Below are 27,003 nucleotides of genomic sequence, written 5' to 3' on the forward strand. Positions count from 1 at the left end.
TAATGCACACAGATTAACCCTTTATTTTAGGCTTCACTGTATGAAACAGGGTATTTGTTCTCTCTTCTGGCTGCAAATATCTCAACCTGACATACAAAACCGAGGCTGATAATTAGACCTGATATAGAGATGTCAAAGTAAGTTCGTAGCAAGTGTGAACCTACAACATGCTGACAACATAGAAATCAGTCTTTAATATTATAATTGCGGATTTTTGTCATGCTGGAAGAGATTTTTGGTTTTAATAGATGAGCACAAAACAAACTCCTGGATTTTAACTTCTGCTGAACTTCCAGCCTTGTTCCTCTGACTGTCAAATCTTCAGCTGATGTTTCAAGTTTATCCTTGGCTTTGACATTTTGCCAAAATTCTTCAGATTGCTTGATTGAATGTACAACTTCAAACTCCCCTGCTCAAAAAACAGACAGAAAAATACTTTGTAGTTATGTTTGTATTCAATTATGAGATTTAATAGTTGAAGAGAGCTGGTTTACTCTTTTCCTCTAAATATACTGCTGCCATAGTGTCACATTGTCAAAATCTTATATTACCAGGACCATTTCTGTACATAGGAGCCCAGAACAGTCCATTAAGGCTTGCCATACTGATGGTATAACACAGTATCTTCTGTTCAATCCCCCCTTCATCTGTACATGTCCATTCTCCATTAGCATCAGACTGCTTAAGAGAGGAAGACAGCTGGAAGGTCAGTGTAACAGCTCAAGTCAAGCAATACCTATCTGTTCAGCTGTTTTAAAACATCATATTTTACAAGTTTACCTTTCTCTCCATTTTGAGAAAATGTGTTTGGATATGCACAATATAAAAGACTCAGAGGTAACTCTGTTGGCTTGACAAAGCTACCATTATCTTTTGGGTCTTTTTTCAATCTTCTTTCATTTAGGAAAGCATTTAGTATGTAAATATTTGGTTTTGTTATCTAAAATATCTGTCTTTACAAAAAGGACTAACTCAAAAAGAAACATCTTTGTTTAGGAAGCAGTGGGACTGGTCCTAATACCAGTCAGAGCACATCTTGCAGTTCTCACATAATTCTCCAAAAACTATTATCTCCAACTAACTGAACTTCAGTCTTATCATGGGTTTCTTTAGGTAAGATAAGTGGAACTGTTCATTCGCATTATTCACTGTAAACTATAGGTAATATTTACAGGTGTTTGGCTCCAGGCACTTAACCCTTTTTTTTCAAGGCATTGAGACTTTAACTTCAGATTTTCTATGGAGAGACAAAGCAGACAGCAGAAGTAGTCATAATAAACCTGTGATGACACACTCTAGAGTATTCTGTACTGGTTTAATTTTATAAGCATCAGTCTGCAGTCCCAGATACTACTCAATCACAGCAATAAAAGGTGCACAAATGGACAAAGATCAGTTACTAGTAGGAGAAAGTAAATTTTTAAAGTCCATTGAACATGGTAGGAAGTCTAAACAAAATTCTACATAAAAGGAAATACAACATGTTCCTGAATTACGGAATGGATTGATCGATTGAAGGTTTATAGCTCTGTGCAAAGCATGACACTGTGGCTAATGTCAAAACACGACACTTTTCAAACTAATTTTTATACACTGGCTTAGCTTGAACCAGCTGTTCACTCATGTGTGTGATCTCTGCACTGAATCAGCTTGGTGACCAAAGCTCAGTGGACTCCTGAGCTGTGGATGTGACATCCTGTGGTTCAGCTTGCCACCTAGTGGTTTCCTACAGATGTAGAAGGTATGGAAGAGGATGCTTGAGCCCATGAAGATCGTTGGGTGTATTTTCCTGCATGGGAAACGGACTTTAATCATTAGAATACCTCTCCCACATCTGGCAGATAAGAAAGCAGAATTTCACAACATCAACCATTTTAAAAAGTGCAGGCAGCAGCGTCTGAAAGGTATTGCTTCGAACATTACTGTCTTGAACAGGAACAGCAGTAGAATAATACTACTTCTTGTGGGTGGTCTAAATAACAGGAATGAGCAGATCCAGTGCTCCATAGCACACAGTTAACACTGCTTACAGACAGTCTGTTTTTTAAAATACTCAGTTTTCAAGGGCCTTTTGTATTCACCCAAGGGGACGACTTTCATAAATTAATGTGGGAGGCCCTAATTGTGTAATTCTAAAGGCAAAGTAACCAAGCACCAATGCATGACATGCATCCCTTCCTGTGAAGACTTCTGTATGCTTGTCTTCTGTCATTAGTAGAGAAACTACAGTTGTAACTAGTAAAGGCTTCTTAGTTAGGTATTTGGAACAACAGCACAGAATACAAGCATTCTACATGGCTATTTTTAAGTTTTGGACTGTCAAAAATGTGTACTAACACAGAAATTTAAAATCAACCACCGCAAACTTGTAAGGTTAGTTCCAAAAATTAGGAAAAGATAAAGAATCAGTACCCAGAATTAGAAATACTCTTTAAATGCTGTAGCTTGGTTTGCGCACCTATGAAAAAACACACCTAATTTACAAGCCTGCAACTTACTTCAGAAGTGACCGTGGCGACCAGAGCTAGCAAGATCATAGCCAAGCATCTAAACTGCTTTTGAAAATGGAACTAAACGTTTAGTGTATTGAAATGCTTAACATATCTTCCATTTGATGTGTGCTAACTTCAGTCAGAAATGAACATTCATAGATTTTTTTTCTCTCAGGATAAAAGAGATATATGCAGGCATGTTGTATAGGCAAACTGAAATTTCGTCATATGGAAGTTTCATTTAAGAAATTTGTCACTAGATCTTTGCTTATGGCTAACAGTGCTTCTGAAGGAACACCAACTCAAACAAGTTCCTATTCAGGAGAAGAACATAGAAACAAAGAAAATGTAGCTTGGGCATTAGTTAATATTTGTGAAACACTTCAAAGATGAAGTTTCACGTAATGCAGAAAAGAGATCATGAGTTTTTCTCTGATTGGAGCTGGAATGAAACCCGAGCCAGAGCACTGTTTCTGTTTGTTAATATTTTACCAGATTCATTCTCTGGCCAGCTTTTTACCCACATGGATTGCTCTTAGAACTGTCAGTGATGTCAAAGCTGTTGAAATTCTGTCTAGTGTGGAAACACTTAAGATAACTTTTGATCCATGAAGTGTGGAATTTCAGATGACAGAGCTCACAAGTTACAGTGAGAATTACAGTACAAGAAACTCCCCTATCTAAACTCAAGTAGTAAATAAAAAAAGTTACTTTACCTCAAAGCAGCTCGCTCCTGTTCTTTGTTAGGCTATAATGTAAACCCAAATTATTAAACTGAGGACAGGGTTCTGAATACTTGTGGTGGTGGGGTTTCTCAAAAATGTATTGTGGGATGTGAAAATACAAAGTTTCATCTATACTAAATATGTATAAGTCAAATGACTAGTGGGGACACAGCTTGCCTTAGACCCTTATTCCCCCTGCACTGACCCCAGCCTCTGCTAACCCAAGGATAGCTGATTGGAGCTGATAAGGAGCATTTCACACAGTACCACACAGAACCCTTCACAGTACTGGCTTCATGCTAAATGCAGTATTACAGCTGAACTTCAATAGGTGATGTTTGCTTTTTTCCCCTCTGAAAAACTGGTAAGTATCTTCAATAGCAAATAGAATAGTAAACTTATCAAGATAAACAGAAGAAAATAAATTTCCATTTTCTAAATATTTTACAAATCTTCCCCTCCTCCTGCCTAACATTTACTCTAAAATCAAAAAAGGCTCTACTTTCCTTTGAGGGTGGCTTGTTGTCAGCATTCAAGGTGCCTATGATGTGGATCACCAATCAAAATCTCCACTTGCTCTCAAACTCTGGGATAGAGCATTTAAAAAGTAAAGAAATACAGAGGTGTATTTCTTATTTGTACAGCCTATGCATCCTATGTAGCCTTTTAATATCATCATGGCTTGTATCTGTCTATCACTAGGAGGTTCTTTTTCTTCCAATAATACAGAACAATAAAAATACCTGAAGAAGGGACCTATGATCCTTCTAAACATCTTCCTTCTACTTATCTGCAGAATTAACATACAAGCTATGAAATCCATCTAATTTTTACAGTAAACTGAAAATTAGCAGGTAGAGTAAGGAGAGAGAAAATTAAAATATCTCATAGCCTTTTGACTTGCTTGGAAGCTTACACAAGGTCTGAATTTGATGGTGAAATCAATAAAGTATATAACAGTCCACTTCAGTAATTCAGATGTAGTCATTAACTCTTCAAAACACATTTAGTCATTGCATTGTGTAATAGGTTGGAAATACAGCAAATTGCAGGGCTTACTTGACATGCCAACCATTTTGAGTGCCAGTAGGCTGTTTGGTACATGTAACATGAAAAAAATTAAACTGTTTAACAAGTTCAGAAAAATCATTTTCAAGCTACAATTCGTTTCACCAGAAATTCCCACAAAACACATCTACTGGTGTTACCAATTTGGACAGAATTGAACTTGGGAAAAAAAAAAGGTTTGAATAAGCAAACTAACTTGCATGCTTTGCTGCAAATCATTTTTTGCCACTGAGCTTCCAAGTGTCTGTATGCGTCACTAGTACCTGAAAGCCCAGTTCCAAGTCACTCTGTCTCAATGACAGTTCTATCCATTGTAACAATGTATTTAATGAATATATTAAATTCAAGTGAGTGGTTTTAAACAGGAAAGATTGAATTAATTTCCGTAGCTCAGGCCTGAAAAATAATACAAGCCTCTGCTAAAAATCAGAAGCAGAAGCAGAATTTGAAAATTTTGTATATAATGCTTCTAAGATGATGTTGTTCCAAAAAAAAGAGAAAGATTTTGCTTTCATAATTTTTTTTCTGAAATACAGAATTCAGTCCAGTGGAATTAAGGACACCTTTTCCTGGAGGAGAAAGCTAAGCAGCAAAATAGATTGTTTAAAAATTGTATTCTTGCAATGCAGTATTTCAGGGCCTGCATGTTGAGTAAGAAGTTCCACTGTGGTATGCCTCATATACATCTGGATGCAGATCTGGATATACATCTGGATCCCTTATTGATTCACATTTCACTTGTTCCACGTTGGCAGTATCCTCTGTCCCTTTTGCTATTTCTGGATCCCCGAAAATCTACATTAGGTTTTGCAACAGTGGCTGGAAATTTCTAGACATTAAGAAACTGATGTCCTTGTAAGGCTGCCAGAGCTGTTGCATCACACATCCAACAGCACGAAACTGCATGGCACTATCAGTAATGTTTCAAAGACATCCTATCCTTTTGCTTATCCTGTCAATATAGGCCTGGCCTGAAATGCTCTTCCTATTTCAGTCCTAGCCTCACAAAAAAAGCACAAGAATCATGAATGTCAGCACTATGTCCATTCCAGTCCTACAGGTCTGTCAATGCACATTACTTTGTCCCTGCAATGCACTGCTGTTGTGAATAAATACACTTATAATCCACTCTTCATTTTGAAAGCCCTTTTAAGTATTATTTTTTCTTGTGAGCTACTAAAGATGGTTCATTGCCTTCATACACTGGTTTAAAAATAGATGTAACATAGGCTGGATAGGACCTGTGGGTGAAATGTCACAGTGCTTATCACTCCCTGCTCAGAATGTATTTTGACACAGCTTGTGTCCATTTGCCACTTTTCACTGTGCATCTCTAGAAGTCTGGTTCTGTCTTCTCCAAAATCCCTCACTGGAGAGTCAAAAAGCACCAATCAGACCACTCACCTACTCTCCTCTACACTGAACAACCCAGTTCTCTAAACCTCTTCTCGTGTAATGTGTTCCCATGCCCCAGCCATTTAGTGACTCTCCACTGGACTCCAGTTTGTCACACTTTTGTACAAGAGGGTCCAAAGGTGGACACAGTGGCCTCACAAGTGTCAAATTTAGGGGAACAAATCACTTCCCTTAATCCAGTTCCTGCAGTCTGTATGTGATTAATCGCATATGAATATGAGTGTACAGTTCTCAAACAGACGCATTTATATCTGCCCCAGCTAAGTTTTAGACTATGTCAAAACAAAATTTGCATTCTACAGGAGTACTTTAAAACAGTGAAGAAGTATTTGCAATGAAGGCATTTAAACCAGACAGCTATATAGACATTCCTCTTAATTCTTACTTCTGCTGGCAACCGTGAAATTCCCTTCAAGTAACTCATTCAGGAGCAGTATGTAAAAGAATTAGTGAACGACAACAGAATCCACCGTAATTCCACATTTCTAGAAGAGTCAAATATTGTGACTACTTTACAAAGCAGGCTTACCCCGGCTGGTGTTCTTTTGAGGACTGAGTAGAGAATGGCTTGATCCCGTATCTAAAATTTGACAGAAATTTTGCATTCTAGATGAAGAAAGCTGAACCTGTTGGACATGACTAGGACTCTGACTGAGCAGCTGAGTTTGAACAATCTCTGTGGTTGTATCTTCCTTTGTTGCTGAGAATGTATCTGGCCCATGATTTTCAATAGAGAAATCTATCCAAACCTGTTCAAATTCAAACACAATCTTACAGACATACATACTTTTCACATCAAAGAGATCAGAAAATTGGTTACATTTCATAGTGGCATCTTGGACTTGGAAAGAAAGAGGGTTTCGGCAAGAGGCAAGACAAAAGAAAATTATTATTTTTAATTTTGAAAGGTTGTACAAGAAGATTAATTACAACATCATGGCAGTGATTGAGAAACCCTAGTTTATTTAGTGTTAACAAATACTATTTTGTACAGGAACAATGCATAAAAAAGACAATGCATTTATAAAGACATAGGTTTTTAAGTCTTTGAGGAGATGACTGTTGAGCAATTCAAATTGAAAAAGCCAAATGAGGGTGAATTACATTGATCATAAAACTGCACTGTACCTCACTGGATGGTAATTCTGTTTCTTCTCCACAGCTGCTTGGAGCTTCTTCTTCCTTTAAGCTAGAGCAGGCAGTAAGAGAAGAGAACCTTGAAGGATGCTGTTGCCTTGTGCACTGCAGCTCCTAATGTGAAATATTACATTAACACAAGTAACTCATGCTCCCTAAAACTAACATCCTTATAGCTCAGTTTGCTGTTACACTGCTAGAATTAAAATAATCAGTTATAAATAATATTAAATGAAATTATGTTCTCTTCAGATCAACAGGGTCAAACTATCTTTATAATAAACCTAGTATCAAATCTGTTCAATATCTACATTTCCTGGTGCTTTTACTATCACCTTGCTTGTTGCTCAAGCTTACATCATCAGGGTCCTTCTTCACTTTCATATTTTCCCGTGATTAAATTACAGAAGAAAAATTACAGAAGAAAAACTCCAAAACAATACCTAAAACCCCAACTGAAATAAAGCAGCTATGGAAAAGTAAATCATCAGCAGCCAAAATGAACTAATTTACCTTTCAAAGTTTCACCAACTTTCAACTTGTAGCAACTAAAGTGAGATTTGATGAAAAGAAAACTGCTTCAGCCCTGTCAAAGGAGATGCAAATAAACACCGAAGTCTTCTGCTATGTAATTAAGACCAAAGAAACAAAACGTGAGCCCATCACATAAAGTAATTGACAGTAAAATTCCTGTAGCTTTGACAGTAATAAATTTTCTTGGTTTTTTATAAGGATAAAGATCTTGGAATGCAGGAGCAAATGTAGCCTGGCCAGTAAGAGGATCACCTAGAATCAAAACACCCAAACTAGAATAATAGTATTCTTTGGAAAGTCAACCTGGAGCTCAGCTTTTGTGTAGGAGCTGAAGCCTCAGCAGATATATTCAGAGTAAAGAGCAGCCTGGAATGAGAGTATGAGCTTGGATGTAAGAAGGGCTATCCTTTCCAGTATAGAATGATGAACTCAAAGGTTCCAGAGGTGGAAAGATCCTCAATGACAGCCATTTCAGCCATGACCTCCAAGCAACCCATCAGCTGAAGAGGTTGAGCTACTACTCCCAGCGTTTAGCTCACCATCTGGAAACTCACAGTCAAATTCTACCTCTCCAAGTGCCATAGTCATACTGTATTTTAAAAATCTATTTATTCTTACAAAAGTAAGAATCATCTTTAATGATTTTTAACAGAACATGGGAGACACGATTTATGTAGAAAAATACAAACACAGTATCTTGCTCATTAAAAATAAGGCAAGAGAAGATTGGGATGGACGGATATGACTATTCATTGGTCTTAATTTGAGAGTCAGCAAAGTTCTAAGGTGAGCTATGAAAGAAAGAATAATTAAAGAGGTGGAAAAGGAAAAGAAAGTGGTTTTGAATTTTGGTAATTTTGCCCAGATCTGGAAGTCACTTTTATGTATGTTTGGTATAACCATTTAGCCAATTTTTTTTTCAGACCTTAATCCCAGCAGTGCACAGATGAAACAAGCAGGTCACAAGAGGTCTCCTCAAGTGGTTTGCTGAACCTGAATTTCTTTGTAAAAATTATTTCCAGTGTTAGCATTTAATAAACACGTCACTATTTCTGAAACAGAGAACTGAAAGTTCAAGTGAACAAAGGATGCCAAACTTGTGACTTTAGGTTAATGAGATGATCACAAGCATACAGAAAAAATTATAAATCCACAAGCACGCTGAGGCATTCCACAAAGTAGCAAACAGCCAAAAAGATGATCAGTAAATTGGAACATTGGATGTAGAAGAAGAGGTTGGGGCAGCTGGCCTTGCTGGTCTCCAGAAGAGACAGATTAATCTTTTCAACATGTATAAGCATCTGATGAGGATGTTATAAGGAGATAAAGATGACTGAGTTGGAGACATCTCAGTGGTATACGGTGGAAGACCAAGGGATAATGAGCAAAAAGGTAAGTACAGGACACCTTGCTTAAATATAAGGGGGAAGAAAACCCCAACCAAATGGCAGCCTTCTTTATTGTGAGGGTGACCAAACCCTGGAACAACTTGCCCAGTGTGGTTCCCAGAGGAAGTGTTTCCCCAGCTAAACTTGGTTAATAATTCTACTGGAGTTTTATACCTCAGAGCAACAACCTCACCCTTTCTAAAAGAACACTGTTTACTGCCTTCAAAACTACAACAACAATCAACTGCTCTGACTCAATTCTCACAGGAACAAATCTGCTGATCAATTAAGTCAAGTACATAGTGAAATCCTGACTATCGAAGTTACTGGGAGGTCTGCCACTAACTACTAGGGAGGCCAGGATTTTTTTCATTAGTCTCTCTGATAAAAGCTGCAATTTAACTATTAAAGGTTGCATTTTAATTACAAAATATATGAGACAGGTTAACTATATATCTTGCTTTTATAGATGGAAAAGGTGCTGTTACAGTTATTTGGACATGGGTGCTTTGAAATCCCACCACTGTGAGTATTTGGAAATACCCTGACTGATTAATCATTTTAAAGTTTATGTTAGAACATAGTGCAAATCCTTCAAACAGCCTTTCCTGCTCAGTTAGAAGTAAAAAGCCTTACGAAATTTGTAATTTAGGATTGCATTTACATTGCATAAATACATTTGTTTCTGAAATACCTTGGTTGAAGATCAGGTTTAAAAATATTACTTTTGAAGTCCCAAACCCTTTAAACTTATGGGGAACCATCTGGCTTGTGGCCAGTCACTAATGGTGTTTGCCAGGGCTCGATTTTAGGGTCAATTCTCTCCAGTCTTTGATCAATGACCTGGATGAATGAGTTGAGTGTGCACTAAGTTGGCTGATGATACTAAATGAGAAGGACTCATTGATTCCCTTCTGGGTAGAGAGACCTTACAAAGAGACCTCGATAGACTGTAATGCTTGGTAATCACCAACTGCATGAAATTTAATGAGAGCAAAAAAGCTGGATTCTGTACCTGGGACTACAGGCATGGACTGTATACATTTGAGGGACAAGAGGCTGAAGGGCAGCCCTGAAGAAAGGGATCTGGGGGTTTGATTGTTGGCAAGCTCAACATGAGTCAACAGTGCATCCTGGTGGCCAGGAGTGCCAGCTGTGTCTTCAGTGTGTTAAGCACAGCACAGCTAACTGGCCAAAAGAAGCTAATGTCCCACTATGCTCAGCATTGATATGGCTTTACCTCAAGTACTGTGTGCATTTTTGGGCTCCACAATATGAGAAGAATATAAAAATATTAGAAACAAAGTCCAAAGGAGGGCAACAAAGATGGTGAAAAGGTTAGATGGCTAGATTTATGAGGAGTGGCTGGGGATACTTGCCTTGTTCAGCTTAAAACAGAGGTGGCTGGCAGATGACCTCATTGCTCTCTATAACTTCCTTCCATGATGGGAGAGTAGGAAGTGCTGATTTTTTTTTTTTTTTTTTGTGTCTGGTGATAGGATGTGGAGGAATGGCTTAAATCTGCATCAGGGAAAATTCAGACAATTCTTCCCTGAGAGGGTGGTCAAGCAGTGGAACAATCTCCCCAGGGGGTGGTCATGGCCCCAAGCCTTTCTGTGTTCAAAAAACAGTTGGGACAATGCCCCTAACTTCAATGGCTTAACTTCTAGGTTGTCCTGTGTGACATCAGGGTGCAAAGATCCTCATGGGTTCCCTCCAGCTCCAGATATGCAATGATTCTACAGAATCTTCCAAAGATAGATTTGAGCTAAACACAGTCAGGGTAATTTAAATGCATAATTTTAGGTTTAATGGTTTAATATTAATGGAATCAGAAGTGGCTTAATGGCTTATTATCGCTAAATTTTAAACAGCATATAATTACCTGTGTTGTGAGTCTGTGCTGTAGATGCTTTAGAACTGATAGCTGACACTGTGTTCTTTTGACAAGTTCTCTTGGAAGAAGACTACCAGAGGCAACACAAACTGTGCAGTGTTTAGAGCTAACAGGATGCCAGACTCCTATAAAAGAGAGAATATACTGAGGAAGGCATTCTTTGTTGATATTTTGTCAACCATATTGCATTTCCAGCAAGTGTTTACAGTAGATAATAAATGAACCACAGAACACAGGCCTTCTCATTGCAAATGCAGAAATGGGCCTCATGCTTTGTTCCCTTTATTTCATTGCCAGAAAAACTCTGCATGGAACTTAGATATCCACAGTGAAATCTTTTTACCTTATATATACTTTTAATTCAAGTTTACTCTACAGTAAACTTATTCTGCTTTCTCTTCCACTTTCCTAAAGCATTAGTTTTTATTCCAAGAGATACAATACCTCTTTTCTGCTCATAAACAAAGTCTTAAAGTTCCAGTTACCACACTGACATCGAGGCACCAGAGAGTTCTTCATCTAAGATGTTTATCAGCAAAAGTCACTACACAGACTTTTGTTCTATCTTAGCATCTCCTATCACAGGATAATCTTACTTGCAAGGATTAGTACCACAGTCTCACATGAGCTATGTAGATCAAGGATCAGTAAGGCCCAGCACCTTTTTTTCATAATGAAGCCTAGCTTTCTCCAGCTCAGAGGATGAACTGATTCCCTGTCCATTTTATTCTAAATATATAAGCTAGCACTTTTCTTTAGAATAAATTTACCTTCCTTTAACACCATTCCAAGTTCTGCCCTGAGTCTGTTTCCCATTTCAATCAGCTGCCGCTTTTCTTGGCTCAGAATTGAAATTTTTCTTGCTGCTTCCTTGAGTTTATTTTGCATTCCTTGTAGAGTGTGTTTGACACTATATTGACAACCATTACCAGTACCTACATCAGCTGGCTGTTGTCCAAAATTGACCATATTTTCTTCAAGAACTTTGGGTTCTGGCCCCTAAATAAAACAGATAATGCTTATAATAAATATTTTGAAAATGCGGTCTGCAGGTTCAGAGATTTGTACAAATATGCCTGAGAGGTCAGCTGAAGAAAAAGTGTAAAATTGAAGGCTACAGTTCATTTTTTCGGGCCCATTTTCCAGATTTTTTAGCCGTATAGGGGAAATTAAACTGTGGAGCAAAACACTGTAACAGCCTGAGACATTCCCACACATATTGTCAACTGTAAGCGTAAAATAATACACATAGGATAAACACTGTATAACTGTTAACTAAAAAGCACTTAATTTTAAGACAAAATGTGGAAAAAAGTTCTTCATACCAAATAGCAATCTGCTACAAATCCTTCTTTGTTTAATCATTGTGTACACTGTTTTATCATTTGTACATAAAGACAAAAGGGGGTAGATATAACTTAAAACATTTACTGAAAAGTAAAGATTCTACAATGTTTTGTTTTTGTCAACCTGAGTCCACCTGCACATACACGTAGTGGTAAGGTATATACCCAAAAGATCGCATCCTTGTTTTTCAAGGTCTGTCCGTCTTCTTTCAGCCCCCTCAGAGGAGACTTTTTGATAGCCATTTAAATAGTCATCATTCACTGAACTGTCAACTCCCTATAATGATTTTATATTTCACACATTGCCATAAGTATCTAAATGTATCACATGCACTAAAATTGTTTTACAATTACTCATTGGAATGTTTACTCTTTTACATATAAACTAGCTAACTGTGCAATCCAAATCAGTTTTCAACTAAACCACCCTAAACACTATGATTCAAGAAGTACACATTGAAAGCTACTATCCATACTGAGAAAAAAACCAAACCATTGTTGCCTTATTGTGCCATGCAACTCCCATGCTCTTATTTCTTTGGATAGTTTTACCATTAAAAGGAAGGCTCTTGAGAACTTACTGAGAAAGCATGCAGGCCTACAAAGAGTATGGGGGAGAAAGGTAGAGAAATTAGTGCAGGACTAGAGTCTAAAAATTCTAAGACACCAAAGTGAAAGGAAAAATAAACTGCACTTTGACACATATCTAGCGGTTTGTATAAAAGCAAGTAACACAAGTAGCTGGGAGCATGTGTTGATCTACTGGAAGGTAAGAGGGTTCTGCAAGAGACCTGGAATGATTGGAAGGATGAGCAGAATCCAATAAAGTCATGTTTAATAAATCCAAGCGCTGAGTCCTGCATTTGGCCACAATAACCCCCTGCAGCGTTCTAGGCTGGGGACGGTGTGGCTGGACAGTGCCCAGGCAGAAAGAGACCTGGGGGTACTGGCTGACAGCCAACAGAACACGAGCCAGCAGTGTGCCCTGGTGGCCAAGAAGGCCAATGGCATCCTGGCCTGGATCAGGAATGGCGTGGCCAGCAGGAGCAGGGAGGTCATCCTTCCCCTGTACTCAGCACTGGTGGGGCTTCACCTCGAGTGCTGTGTCCAGTTCTGGCCCCTCAGTTTGGGAAGGACATTGGGATGCTCGAGCACATCCAGAGGAGGCAATGAGGCTGGAGAGGAGCTGGGAACACAAACCCTGTGAGGAACCACTGAGGGAGCTGGGGGTGCTCAGCCTGGAGAAAAGGAGACTCAGAGGTGACCTTATCACTCTCTAGAGCTCCCTGAAAGGAGGTTGTAGTCAGGTGGGGTTGGTCTCTTTCACCAGGCAGCAACTGGCAGAGAGCACACAGCCTTAAGCTGCACCAAGGAAAATATAGGATAGATATTAGGAAAAAGTTCTTTACAGAAAGGGTGATAAAGTTCTGGAATGGCCTGGCTGGGGAGGTGGTAGAGTCACCATCCCTGGATGTGTTTAAAAAAAAGCCTGGAGGTGGCACTGGGTGCCAGGGTTTAGTTGAGGTGTTGGGGCTCAGTTGGACTCGATGATCTTGAAGGGCTCTTCCAACCCAGTGATTCTGTGTGATTGTGTGTGTGTGAGTGTGAAATTATTACAGTCTACCTTCGCTGGTCAAATTGACATACTAAAGCTTAACATAAAGCAAGGCGAAGGCAATGACCAGTCATGGGACCACTGGCTGTCACACTGTGGATCACCTTCACCGGATCAAAAGACAAAAGCACATCACCTGACTGGGGCAAGGCATGCCATTTGCTTAAACTTATTTTCCCTGAACTTTTCAGAAAAATATTCCACAGCATTGCACAGAACATTTTTTTTTTCAGACTGTAAGCTGTAGAATTTGGAGTGGAACTCAGAAATCTTTTAACCTTTAGATCTATGTCCAGAGCAAAATTCTGCAGTACAAAACAGAAAACACTGAAAAGATGGATACTAAAGAAGAGTGGGAAGAAGAACTCTCCTCAGAGCTGATACAAAAGACAAATAGAAAAATATATGTACAAGCAAAAGTTTACATGCTATTTTTACTAGTTTCCACAATAAATTTTCCTCTTCTTCTTTAGTGCTGGAGCCTATAATTTCCAGATTATAATCACAGAAACTCTGTTATTTTAAATGGAAAAAAGAAAACTATCACTATATGGCTTGCTTACTGACTTCACCTGCACCCCTATGTTTAGTTACCATTATTGCTCAACAGATTCTGAGCTCCCTGAGGTAGAAATATTTTTGGCTGTAATTCTTCATGGCCCTAAGTACATCCTTAGTATGCAATTAATAAATAAATGTAAGAAGCACAGAGAAAGATTAGAAAAGTGCTAATGATAAGCACTTGTAAAATCCCATAAGAAAGTAAAATGAAGTATTGCCCATTGTTTTTAAGATATTTTCAGGACTGCTTTCAGCTCAGTCTATGTCTAAGAAGGCTTGTTATGTACTGAGAAACTAAAAATAAAGCAGACCAAAAAAATAGGCAAGAAACAACAGTCCAACTTCAGTGAAGACAGCATCAACTACAATTCCAGCATTTTATTCACTTGAAGTTTTGGCCTGCATATCCCCTATTTGCTACATGTCTGTACATATAAAGCATAAGTAATTCAGCATTAAAATATGGATTTGCAATGGAAAACCTGAAGCAGTGACACACAGTAGTTTAAGCATTTGCAAGTAGGAAAAAAAACCCATCAAGACTAGCTTGCAAGATCAGAAGTGACTTGTGCCAAGGGTTGGCTAGTCAAAATTTATTGACTAGAAAGAATAAGAGTAAGTTTGGCTAAAAAAATCTTTGCTGGCTCTCATCTGACCAATCACATAAGCACTTATTACTTCCATTTATAATACGTACTCAAGCAATAATAATACACTAGGTATTTAATTACACACACGCACATACATACAGATATTTTTAGGTAGTTTAAACCTCAACATACCTCTTCTGTGTCTGGGTTTACTAAACAATCCAACTTAGTTGAACTGACTTTGATGTTGCTCAGTGTGGTTCCAGTTGAAATTTTGTTTGTGTTTAATGAACCTAAAAGAGGAGTATAATAGGAATGCATATGTATTTATAGAGAGTTTAGGCTTTCATAGCAAGAGCTGCTTCAGAACACTGTCTTATGCATATAAATGTCTAGTTTGTCTAGTTACAGAATCATAAAACCATAGATTTAGGTCGGAAAAGACCTTTAAAATCATCAAGTGAAACCAGTGACCCAACACTGCCAAGTCCTCCACTAAACCACGTCTTCAAATGTCCACACACACATACATGCCTTTTAAACACCTCCAGGGATGGCAACTCAACCATTTCCCTGGGCAGATTGTGCTAATGCTTGAATAAGCCTTTTCAAAAAGAAAATTTTAATACTTAAGTATTTAATATTTAATAATTATTAATATTTAATTAAAAATATCCAATCTAAATTTCCTCTGGCATAACTTGAGATTATTTCTGTTGTCCTATTGCTTATTACTAGGAAACAGAGACTGATCCCCACCTCACAACAACTCCCTTTCAGGTAGTTGTAGATAGTATTAAGTTCCCCCTGAACCTCCTTTTGTACACCACTTCAGTAGATATACTGTAAAGGGACTGTAAACCACCATGGCAAGGGGGTTTGGACTAGGAGATCTTAAAAGATCCCTTCCAATCCAAGCCATTCTGTGATTCTACCTACTGGCTTCGCTATCAGGAATTCTGTAATATACATATAAATGCTTTACTCTTGCAAAATACAGACATGATTGCTTTTCTAGTGGTAATTTTGTAGTGACTTATAGTGTGTGTGTGTGTTTCTTTTCACTAATAATTGTTTTGTAAACAGAATCTCAGACCACTGTGTTCTTGTGTATGGTGCAATCAAATAACAATTTTTACACACTCATGGATTGGGGAGCCTTCATAGGTTATGACTGTGACTCCTAAACTTCCTTAACTGAATTTAAAGTTCTTTGTCAAGAGTTTCACCTTGCTCTGCAAGCTGTCTGCCTTCTGTTTGAGGAAGAGAAGACAACATCTGCTCATCAAGACTCTCCATTTCTTTCCTCATTTGTGCAATAGCAGCCCGAAGGCTGGCATTCTGTTCCTGCAGCTTTTTTATTTCCAAAGCAGGGATATATTTATACAGAGAACTTTCATCATCATACTGAAATATCTGGAAAATAAAAGTACAAGACAAAAAGAACTCTTCATTAATAAGTGACACATATTCTCTCCACACCACCACCACACACACAGATCCTAATACTTTCAACCCATGAACATATGTGGGAGAAAAGTACCATAGAAGGAGAATAAATGTGGTTTTTTATTGAGGATTTGCCTGGGAAAGAAGTGCTGTACTGAGAACATCATAGGAGGAGGTACACATGGAGAGGACCATGGCACCAGAGCTCTGTGTTAAAACTGTTGTTCTGCAGGTGTGGTTTATCTCTCTTCCATGTGCAGGTAAACCTTCCCCTTAAGGAACTTATGGGCTCAACAGTAGTCCCCTTTCTGACTTGCCAAATTCTTGAAAGTGTAATTGGAGATCATCTGTTGACAATAACATTGTTCTGGTTTAAAAGACATATATTTCCCAAGAAAGAGGGGAATGTCCCTGGAACGGAAAGATCACCTCCTCCCACCGAATTATTATGAATTCGAAATTAAGGGGCTTCCAGGCAAAGATATAGAAAAAAGAATAACAGTTCTTTACTAGACTATCTATATATAAAACAGCACAAAACGAACAACAGGAGCAAGGACAAGAAAATCCACTAACAGCCTTTTCCCGCCCATCCAGCATTTCCCCATTGGTGTAGTTACGGCGACAACCGACAAGGGGCGCTGTAGGCTGCGGTGACTCTGCCGCAGGGATCGGGGCCTCCCCGCTGGTGATGGCAGACTCGGGTGAGAGCGAGGGAAGAAGGACTGACTCCCCCAGGCACCCACGCCAGCAGTGATCGGTCTTCGGCATCGCTAACGGCAGCCGGTACACGCTGGGAAGGCTGGGCTTTATGATGTCCCACTACGGAACAGAGAAGAGGTCCGGCGGACGTGCTGCTCCAGCTTCAGGGGCCCTCCAAGCGGCGGTTCCGGGAGGAGGGCGGAGGGAATGGCTTCCCCAGGCAGGCACCCGTGGGGACTGTGCTGGTCTCTGTCGGCGCTGGCAGCCCGCGAAGTCTCAGTCAATGAAGCGGCCCTTTCTCTCTTGCAAGCAACAGACTCCGGCGGCAGGCGGAGCTCCACGGCAGTGTTGAAAAACCGCTGCGCAGGAGAGGTCCCAGACGAAGAAAAACCACACGACCGTCTCTGCTCCCAACAGGGCAAGGACTACCCACCCCCAGCTAAGAGACTGACAGAATATGTCTGTACCCTCCCACCGCTTCTCCCACTCCCCCAGAACCATTACAATGGTATGCCAAGGCCACGTCTTTTGTCTCTGGATCGCTGTCCATTCACCATCTCCCTGACAACAAATGGGAAGAAAATTCCCGGGGAAAAAACAAAAACCAACCACCCAACCAACCAAAACCAAAACTGCTTTTTCTTTGCAAGCTCTGGTAACATGTTCTGAACTGGTCACTGTTGAGCACCTGTAGACCCAGTAGAGTGCACTGCAGCATACACTTTGCTTTCGCTCTTTTACCAAAGGCAGTTTTCTACTCTTAATGCATTATCCTTCAGCATGACAACTTTGAATGGCTTTTTAAGGTATAAGCAATTTAAGAGGTAGCAATGAAAGGACAACTAGCTAGTGATACTCAAATACAAGACATAAAAATATTTTAAACGGCCGGCATATTAGTATTTTGAAACATTGCCTTAAAATTTTAACTTTTCAACTTTAAAATCTACCCTGAACTGCACAGAACCTCAGGAATGAGGTTCCAGAAATTCATTTTTCCCATTTGACTGCCACGGTCGCACAGTATGTTGTCACATTTTGGAGCAACTGTCTATATTCAGCTTGCTCCTTTCGCTAGTGAGTAATGAATGAGAGCCATAATTAGGCCCATGGCACCTAATCTATGTGTATTCCAGGACAGATATGCCTATATTTTGAATGAAGCATATGAAACAGATGAACTGCCTACAGTAAGTTCAGTGGAAACAAGGCCCATAATATTGTTATCTTAGAATGAATTCATCCATGTCTACACTAAGTGTTGTCTAACCTGTTTCTCCCCTTCAGGTGAAATACTGTGATTAAACGATGCTTGTATTGTCTGTTCTCTCTCAACAGTAAAAGCAGAAAGAACACTCTTCACTTCATGCAACCTGTAGTCTGTTTTCTGTAGATCAGCTTGAACCTGGGACGGAAGGAATGGAGGGGAGGCAGAGGATGTCAGTAGCTCAAGGACAAAGGGATAAAAGAAAAGGAAAGGTAAGGAATGGAAAAGGAAAGGGAAAGAAAAAAGGAAGTTAAAAGAAAAAGAAGGAAATCAAGGATACTTTAAAACATAGCACAGGGACTTAAGCACATTCCTTTTGTCTCTGTTAAAAACTGCCCTAACAGACAAATAATTTAGCATAATTGTCCTATCTTCTTCATGTAAACTGGAAAATGATGATTTATCTCTCTCATGTGTTCACTTGTTACAGCTATTGATGCCTATGAATAATTCTGGAAAGACAATAATAAAATAAAACACTAGAGTAAATGCCAGCATTCTGAACTTCAGAAACAAGTGTTTCCTCTGTACCTGTGAGTTCAGCGCAACTGGGCATTGAGAATTGTTAGACCACTGTCTAATAGTCTCTAAACAATAAACATGTATTTAATTTTTCAGAAGCTGAAGTTTTTAGACTGCACAAAATAGGTGTTTTTTTCCACACAAAAATACCCAAGAGCTTTTCAGGACTAATATTGATCCCTTGATAGAATTCAAGCGGTACTGTGATCTGAAATTCTTTCTGCCCTCGGGCTGCTCTAAGAGACATCTTTCTTCTTTTGCTACAATGGCAAAGGAAAAACATCTCTCAAGCCAACTTGCTTACATGGAAAGGGAGAAAAGGCCACCATTAGAGATTGTTCATGAAAATTAATCTGATTTCTGTTCATGAAAATTAATCTGATTTCTGATACATTTGATGAATTGCTGTACACAATACAGAAATACTGTATTGTAAATTTTACAGGTTTTTTGAAAGAAAGGTAAACTCATATTTCCCTGAGAAACACCAGGGTGACAAACTCCATAGCTCTCTATGCAATAGATGATTCTTAAACAGTGTTAATTTGAAATTCTCACCTCCTCTCTTGATGAAGATAGGCTGTGTGTTGGATCCTCTGATTTCTGATACCAATTACATTCAGCATTCGCACAGAGCTGCTGCCAGTTAAGTTCTGCTTGCATTTTACTCTGTTTCAGAATCCATTCTCGCTCAGCTGCCAGAGACAGTTGTTGTTTAGACCTATGATACACAGAGCAAAGCTGTTGATTTCAGCAGAATAAATACAAAGGGTGTTTTGTGGATATTTTATGTTTGTTTGTCATTCTTGGCGGGGAATCACCTGTTGTTAGAAGACTTTACATTTCAAACTCAAGTACAGTACTACAGAAATGTGCATTTACTGTGAAATTCTCCCGAAATAACATTGTAAATTACTCCAAAACATGAAAATTAAAGACAACAGTAAAGATACCACAGTAAAGATACGAACAAATGTGAAATTCTTGCCTCAAAACACCTATGTTTTATAAGTGTATGAAAAACTGTTCATAAAGAAGCCATGGATTTTCCAGAAAACTAAATGGTTGCAGTGAGCTGCTATCCAGTGGCTAAACTGATAAAGTCTTTTAAAAAGTGTTTGAGAGAAACTACTTAGATGAATTAAATTGATAAAATACAAGCGAAAACAAGAGAATGAGATAACAAGGGATTTGGGCAGCGAGACTTGGATTGGCAGGTGTTGGGTGGAAGACACAATTGCTTAACAAAACCACTTCCATTTATATTATATATTGGTTTGGTTGACAGGACAAAAATTAAGTGTTCTAGTTCTAATGACTAAACACATTCATATGTAAATTAGTAAAAGGAATTCCAATATCAAATGCATTTTTATACAAAGACAAAGAAGGAAAGTTTTGTTTTTCTTTAAAGTTTGTTATATAGAAAGAGATGGTATAATGCCTCCCTAGGGTATCACAGTTGAAGATAAAATTTCACCGTTAGTAAGATGATCCTTTTGTGGTGAAATATAGGAATATAAGAAGGAAAAGCGAGGGGGAAGCACCTTGTAATTAGGAGTATGATAAACAGTGTACATTTATTCATCTTGCCTAAGACTACCTCTGCTTTCTAGATGCTGACCTTTCCTGTAGTTTCAAGGTTAACGAATTTAGCAGTGTGCTTACTACATAAAATAATCTTACGCACTCTCACATTACTAAACATATTCTAAGCAATTCCTTACAAGGGGTAGCTGTCAAACAAGCAAAGCAACAGCTACTACACAAGCAAGACATAATTTTCTAAACTGTAATTACAAGTGTAATCAATTTTTAGAGAGATAAAACAATAGACAAAAAAAAAAGCTTATACAACTATAGCAATGTTAAACCAGAACATGCTAATAATAAAAAATACTGAAAAAATTATTTCTAGATGGCACTGCAGCAACTCAAAATTGCTTTTCCAACATTCTTACACCAATTTCTGTCATCAGTGTCTTCCAGTTCTTGAATCTTTTGCTTCATGTGAAGTTGCAGGTTCACATAATCCTCATGCAGATGACCTATATGACTATTCTTAGTGCTAACAAAAATAAATTTACATTAAAAAGCATGAGGGATCCACATATTAAAATTTTTTGAACAATAACATGTAACTAGTAATAGAGGATGCTGTAATTTCCTAAAGAAACAGGCATCATAACATCTTTCCCCATGAGTTAGTGGAAACCAATTATAACGGTATACGTTATTTCCCAAAACAATCCTTCCAAAGGTTAGTTGCATACAGAATATAGAGGATCTGCTGAAAAGTAGTGCAAGATCTCCAGTTAAGTGTAACTGAGTTCCTCCTCCACTCAAAATTTTCTGTTACATAAGAAAAAATTTGCAGAACAAGGGCTGACCAGCAGAAATCTGATCTTTTAGATACATTTGAAAATAGAAGCAGCTCTGTATCTTTTCCCCTCCTCGCTCAATATTTTTAATTGCTATCAACAAAAAAGTTTCTCTGCGATTCAGTGGAAGAATACCAGTAACGTCAGGATCAAATCTGAGGAGCTGATACTGCTATCAAGACCAGTAAGTTCTCTAATGATACACTGAACCTTTAAAGCTCTGCATTAATCCCTTAAAGACTTAACAGGTTTGCTGCAGCCTGTCACACCGCCAAACAAACCTATATTACTATCGTGCTGTTCTGCAAACTTCTATTTACTTTCCACTCTATTACAGGGTTTTTGTGTAGCTGAATGACCGTTGCAATTGATTAGATAAGACTGATCATATAATACCTACAGAGTCAAAACTCTGAACTAAAACTGGAGAGTAACAAACAGCTAAATGCATATTCACTTTCACATTCTGCTAGATTTTGCTAAATTAAATTTACACGTCACCTGAAGTACTCTGAATCCCATAGCCAGCACTCATGCATACAAACCAACTCTATCAGAAGTGCTGTCTCAGTGTAGTCTAGACATACATTTTTGCACCTCCCTTGTTCATCCCCAAACCCTTAAGGGCAAGGCAGATCAGAAGAATGACTGCTATACTGTGATCAGTATCCAGCTCAGCCTGGCAAAGAGGCAATTGCTGGATTTAAGAGACTCAAATTCTTCCTTCCAATCCCAAAAGGATATGCTCCATGTAAAACTCCTAAACTGGCTTTAAATTAATTTGCATATGCACCACATTAACATCAATCATTTAGTAATCTTTAATGAATTCCAGAGTCTTGACCAGATCACCCACAGTAACTAAAAAAAATTATTTAAAACTTAGGCAGCCATCTCTACATTATAAATGTAGTTGGATCCAGCACAGTTTACAGCATTTTATAACAATTACCATTTTAAGCAGAGAATAACCCCAAAGAGACTGTTATTTCTGAAGACAGTAATTACATTAAACAAGAATTACGTGCAGACAGAACAGAAATAAGTGTTTATTCCCTTCACCCTGCAAGCTGCACACATATTTACCTTTTCTTTGAGATATGTATGATGAATCAAGGAACAGTTCAGCCCTCTCTTTTATTAACAATATTAGCTGCTGTGTCCCATTTGTCTGCTTTTAGTTAAAAAGAAAATAACCAACAGAGAGAGCCTGTGCTTTTACATGCAAAACCCTTTACTTGCTTCACATCCACCTCTTCCTGTTGTTTATTCTCCATATTTGCCTCTTATCTGATTATAAATTCTGTAGATTAAGAAATCCATCATTTTTAAGCAGCATGGATGCTTAAAAAAATTAATTGTCTTTTCTGTTCAGCTCTCTCCAGAGATTTGGGAAAATATAGCTTCTCTCCCTGTACAGTATTATTCTGTGTCACTGGTTGCAGATAATCCCTTCTGAATAAGCACAGGGATGCAGAAAACAAATCGGACAAGCATGCCTTTCAAATAGTGTCTCTTTAATGTCTTTAAATGAGAGATTTTTCAGATCAGAAAATGCTATGCAATATCTCTATGCTAAAGGATGTCATAATTTAAATAACATTTTTCTTCACAAACAATCTAGACAACTCCAGTTCTCTAGGATCGAAAAATGAATCACTGATTGTTGGACGTGAGAAGTATAAAAAAATTCGAGTTTGGTCTTCCCAGGTATACTGAGGAACAAACGGTGCTAAAGGACACAATGATCTGATGGTCTTTCAACTCTGCTGGCCAAGATTTCACATTTATCCCTAAGTTAATTAAAATAGTGTTTTCTGTTCATATTCTGATTCTTGTTGGCAATGTTCAAATCCCACAACCGTGCTAGTGTTAGTGCAAGTAACATCTTCTTCATTTGGGTAAGGAGAAGTAGATGACTTTTTAAAAAGTCACTATTATGGATATTCATGAACAGCACTGCCTCCTTGCCTATAACATGCAACACTGAAAGATCTGCTGTTTTAGTATCACATTTTCAGCTACAGTTGTTCCAAATGGATCAGGTAGCTACCACAGTTAAAAAGATTAACTAAATTTGAAGTGCGCAGAGGGAGGAAAAGACAATCGAGTGTGGGCAAAAGACAACACTGCCAAGGGAACTGGCTGGCAGGAAGCAGAACCCACAAGGAAGGATTCCATGGAGGGCTCTGAGACAGAAGAGCAGATGGCAGGCAGACTGTCGAGGATAAACCCGTTAGATGTAGGCAGTAGAGAGGAGCTTTGGACTCAGGGACAGCACAAGAGAGGGCATTTAGTAGGAAGGGTACAGAAAAGAAAGAGGGTCCCCAGAGAGAGAAGAGGGCGCGAGATGTGCAGGCGACGCATCGGGAGCTCCGAAGGACAACCTGCGGCACAACGGGATGCCGTGCGACCTCGCTGCCTTCCGATGGAAAAGCCCAGTGGCGACCGGCGTCCTGACGGCACGAACCTCCGCACGGCTCCGCTCCCGGGCTGCAGGCCGCTCGGGCCGCGGCGGGCGGGGCCCTGCGGGGGCGGGCCCGTCGCCATGGCGCCGCCGCTGAGGGGCCGCAGCCGCCGCCGCTCCGGCCCTCGCTCACGGAGGCAGTGCCAGCCCCCGTCTGCCTCCCCTCCTGTTTCTCAGTTCCTCGCATTGCATTCGCTTCCAGGAACCGGCAGCGTGTTCTCTCCTCCTCGCATTCTCCCCGTTCCGTCCTCACTACTCTCACGCAGCAGCCTCTTCTCTGCTTCGTGTGAGCGCGGGCACGCTCCTTTGGAGCCCCCGTCTCGTTTAGTAAGACCCCCTTCTCCCAAAAGACAGCTAGTACTTGTGCCATACTCTCAGATCTCACTTTCTCGTTCACTTGTCTTCCTATACATTTTGTTTATCCAACCGTTTATTATTAATCAATTTCTCCTTAGCGCAGATCAGGAAGGAGACTCTGTGCCCCTTTCGAGTACAGCCGTTAACAGGTATGAGCAAACTTCCCGTCCTTTCTGAACTCCCGCTGCATCATGTGAAAAACTTTAAAAAGCTTGTCACTTAATTATTAAAAACTGCATCCATCAACTAAACTGCTTTACGCTGTCTAGGTGAGACAGAAGAAGATGTAACATGCAGCAGGCCTAAAGCATGATTTTCCCTTAGTCACACTAGATGACTTGCTTGTCTGGAAGTCATGAGGCAAACTTCCTGTAATGTTGTGTCAGCCTTCTGTTTTTCTAGATCATCTAAACTGCTTTTCCTTTCCAGAAACTTGAATGCTGCACCCAAATGATATCTGAAGTACACTAATTTAGAGAAGATAGAGCATTATCAGTAGTTCTTATATAATTTTCCTTATGTCATCAGAAGAGAATTGTGTGTCCTACCCTGTGCCAGTTAAAGAAAGAAGGGGTTTATTTTCACCAGTAACTATTAATGAAAATTAGAATCAGAACTAACAATTTGACTTTTGAAATAAAGCAAGTTCCATTTAGCAAATTATAGTTACAGAATACTGCAATTATTAAAGAGATTTAGTTAATTTACTTATATGAATCACCTCTGGTTTAAAATACAATGGTGAAACCTGGCTTAAAATTATTTTCTATATCTGAACGCAAAAATTATTGTGCAAGTCCCGGCATAATTTATGTTGTGCAGTGGGTCCCTCTGAGCCCTCATCAGAATCAGCACATAATAGGCAAATGTCTAAATCCGTACACCATTCTGACTGCTGGCATTCTTTACACCCTTATATTAGCCATTGCCTAACCTATCAACCGAATTATCTTTTCAACCCTTCCTCACCCCTGCTCCCCCTTTCAAATTAGCTGTCATCTTCTCCAATGTACCTTCAATCAGCCCCTAGTCACATAGTTAAATGCATGTTAGTTCCCTAAATGAGTAATTGATAACTTACAGTGATTCAGAAGTGTCCCAAACAGACAAACTTTAATGGTGAGAAAAAAAAGATTACAGTCTACACAATGTCATTTCGGGGATTGAGGTTGAAATCTGAATAAATACACCTAGTCTGCAAGTGAATGGCCTGAATTCAGATAACAGTGGACAGTCAAAAACTGGTTTTACTAGTCTTTAAGATTAGCAGTGTCAGTCTTATTGTCTGTATGTTATCTACTCAAAATAAACCACATGGCCTTGCTCATCTTCACACATTAATGCAATGAATCCTTAAGCATGTACAAATGGGTACTATACTTCAGCAAAATTGAACCAATAGCCAATGCAAACATAATGCGCAAGAAGAAAAAACTTCTAAGTCATTAAAAGAGCTTCAGTTCCTGCCTTGGTATGACATGATTTCAGCTAGTAGGTTTTACATAGGAAGCTACTAATCTGTGCAATATCATAGTTCTCAAAAGACAATATTGTATCCTACCTGTCCTCTCCTACTTAGAATCCTGTGTAGCTCCACATAGGTTATAGGAATCATAGAATCATTTAGAAATTTTTTTTTTTCCCCAAGATCGTTGAGTTCAGCTGTTAACCTCCAGGGATGGTGACTCCATCACTTCCCTGGACATGCCATTCCAATGCTTGGCAGCCTGTTTGGAGAAGAGATTTTTTCCAATATCTAATCTAAAGCTCCCCTGGCACAACTTGAGGCCATTTCCTCTTGTTCTATCATTTGTTACCTGGGAGAAGAGACAGATGCCTACCTTGGTACAATCTCCTTTCAGGTAGCTGTAGAGAGTGATAAGGTCCCCTGAGCCTCCTTTTCTCCAGCTCCCTCAGCTACTGTCCATGAGACTTGTGCTCTAGACCCTTCCCTAGCTCTGTTGCCCTTCTCTGGCCATGTTCCAGCTCCTCAATGTTTGTCTTGTTGTGAGAGAGCAAAAACCAAACACAGGATTTAAGGTGTGGTGTCACTCCCCTATATATTGGATTGTGTGCTAGAAGCACACAGAAGAATGCAGCCACCTACTCCTCAATTTCCTAAGCCCCAGGTAGCCATAGGAGTGCTGCTTTCGGTGCCTTTAAGAATCCCACCACAACTTTCATAGATCAGCACATCGGTTTTATAATCAAACGTTTGTAGGAATCCCAGTTGAGTCACAAGAGAATAATGCAGAAAACTCATTCCATCCGGATGTAAAAGGAGGAGTATATTATGAAATCATATTTGCAGGGAGTAGAGTAATATTTACTCCCTTGATAAAGGATGAGGAGGGAAGCCTAACGGTTGTCTACAGAATGCACACTATCACACTCAAATTTCTAAGAAAACAACTAAGCAAGGAAGCTCGTAAGAGTAATTCTCATGGGAGGAGACAATGAGGAAACTGTGATCGCTCCCGGGAAAACAGAAACGGCAGCACAGAACAAACCTCAACAGCAGAAATCCATTCATAAGTTGAAGTCCGTTGCTCAGGTCCTCTTCCTCCGGACAGCCAGTGCAGCATTCGTGCCGGCAGGGTCCAGCCCCGCGTTGCACTGTACGCAAGCAGCGCAAAGCTGGTGCGGATGCCTTGTGAGGCGCCGGGGCCCCGCTCGGAGCCGGCGCCGGTGGAGCCGCGCTGCACAGGCGGGGCCCGTGCGCCGAAGAACCTGTAGCGGAGGGGGGAGTCGCCGCGGCGGCGATAGGACCCAGGGCGCGCCCCGTGTGGAGGGCGGGGCGAGCAGCCCCAGAGCCGCCGCGCGGGAGCGCTCCCCAGCCCGGGAGCAGACGGGCCGTGCGGCTCTGCGTGGGCACACGGGCACAGCGGGCTGCGGTCCGGCGCCAGCACGGGCATCCCCGCGCCGAGACGCGGGACGTGACTCAGGTACTGAGGCGGAGCCGTCGTGCGTGATGCCACGGAGTCCTTGCCTGGGGCACGCGGACGAACGCCGCGGGGAGCGCGGAGTGGGGGGTCCGGAGCCGGGTGAGCCGAACCCAGAGCGCCGACCTGACCGAGGGCGCTTCTCTG

The 27,003-nt window shown here is 39.9% G+C and overlaps 2 protein-coding genes across 3 annotated transcripts in view; one reads left to right on the top strand and one right to left on the bottom strand.

The window, feature by feature from the left end:
• On the bottom strand, window positions 1-26,817 carry CCDC57 (coiled-coil domain containing 57). The gene is made up of 10 exons (XM_071451493.1): window positions 26,425-26,817; window positions 19,268-19,430; window positions 18,191-18,325; window positions 15,999-16,185; window positions 14,962-15,062; window positions 11,428-11,656; window positions 10,646-10,782; window positions 6,830-6,952; window positions 6,231-6,450; window positions 1-409 (listed from the first exon to the last, which is right to left on the bottom strand). Exons 1-10 carry the CDS (start codon window positions 26,445-26,447, stop codon window positions 186-188), a joined length of 1,542 nt encoding a protein of 513 aa, XP_071307594.1. The 5' UTR covers window positions 26,448-26,817; the 3' UTR covers window positions 1-185.
• Window positions 26,707-27,003, top strand: part of SLC16A3 (solute carrier family 16 member 3) — a 14,506-nt gene continuing 14,209 nt past the window's right edge. Inside the window, exon 1 of one of the 2 annotated variants that reach the window (XM_071451494.1) lies at window positions 26,707-26,859. The gene's annotated coding sequence lies outside the window, so the exon portion shown is untranslated. Of the gene's footprint in view, window positions 26,959-27,003 lie in introns of both variants that reach the window. The other variant, XM_071451495.1, reaches the window with a different exon arrangement.

Source organism: Agelaius tricolor, unplaced genomic scaffold, assembly GCF_023055355.1.
Source record: "Agelaius tricolor isolate 1412-34295 unplaced genomic scaffold, bAgeTri1.0.p SCAF_32, whole genome shotgun sequence".
NCBI classification, from domain to species: Eukaryota; Metazoa; Chordata; class Aves; order Passeriformes; family Icteridae; genus Agelaius; species Agelaius tricolor.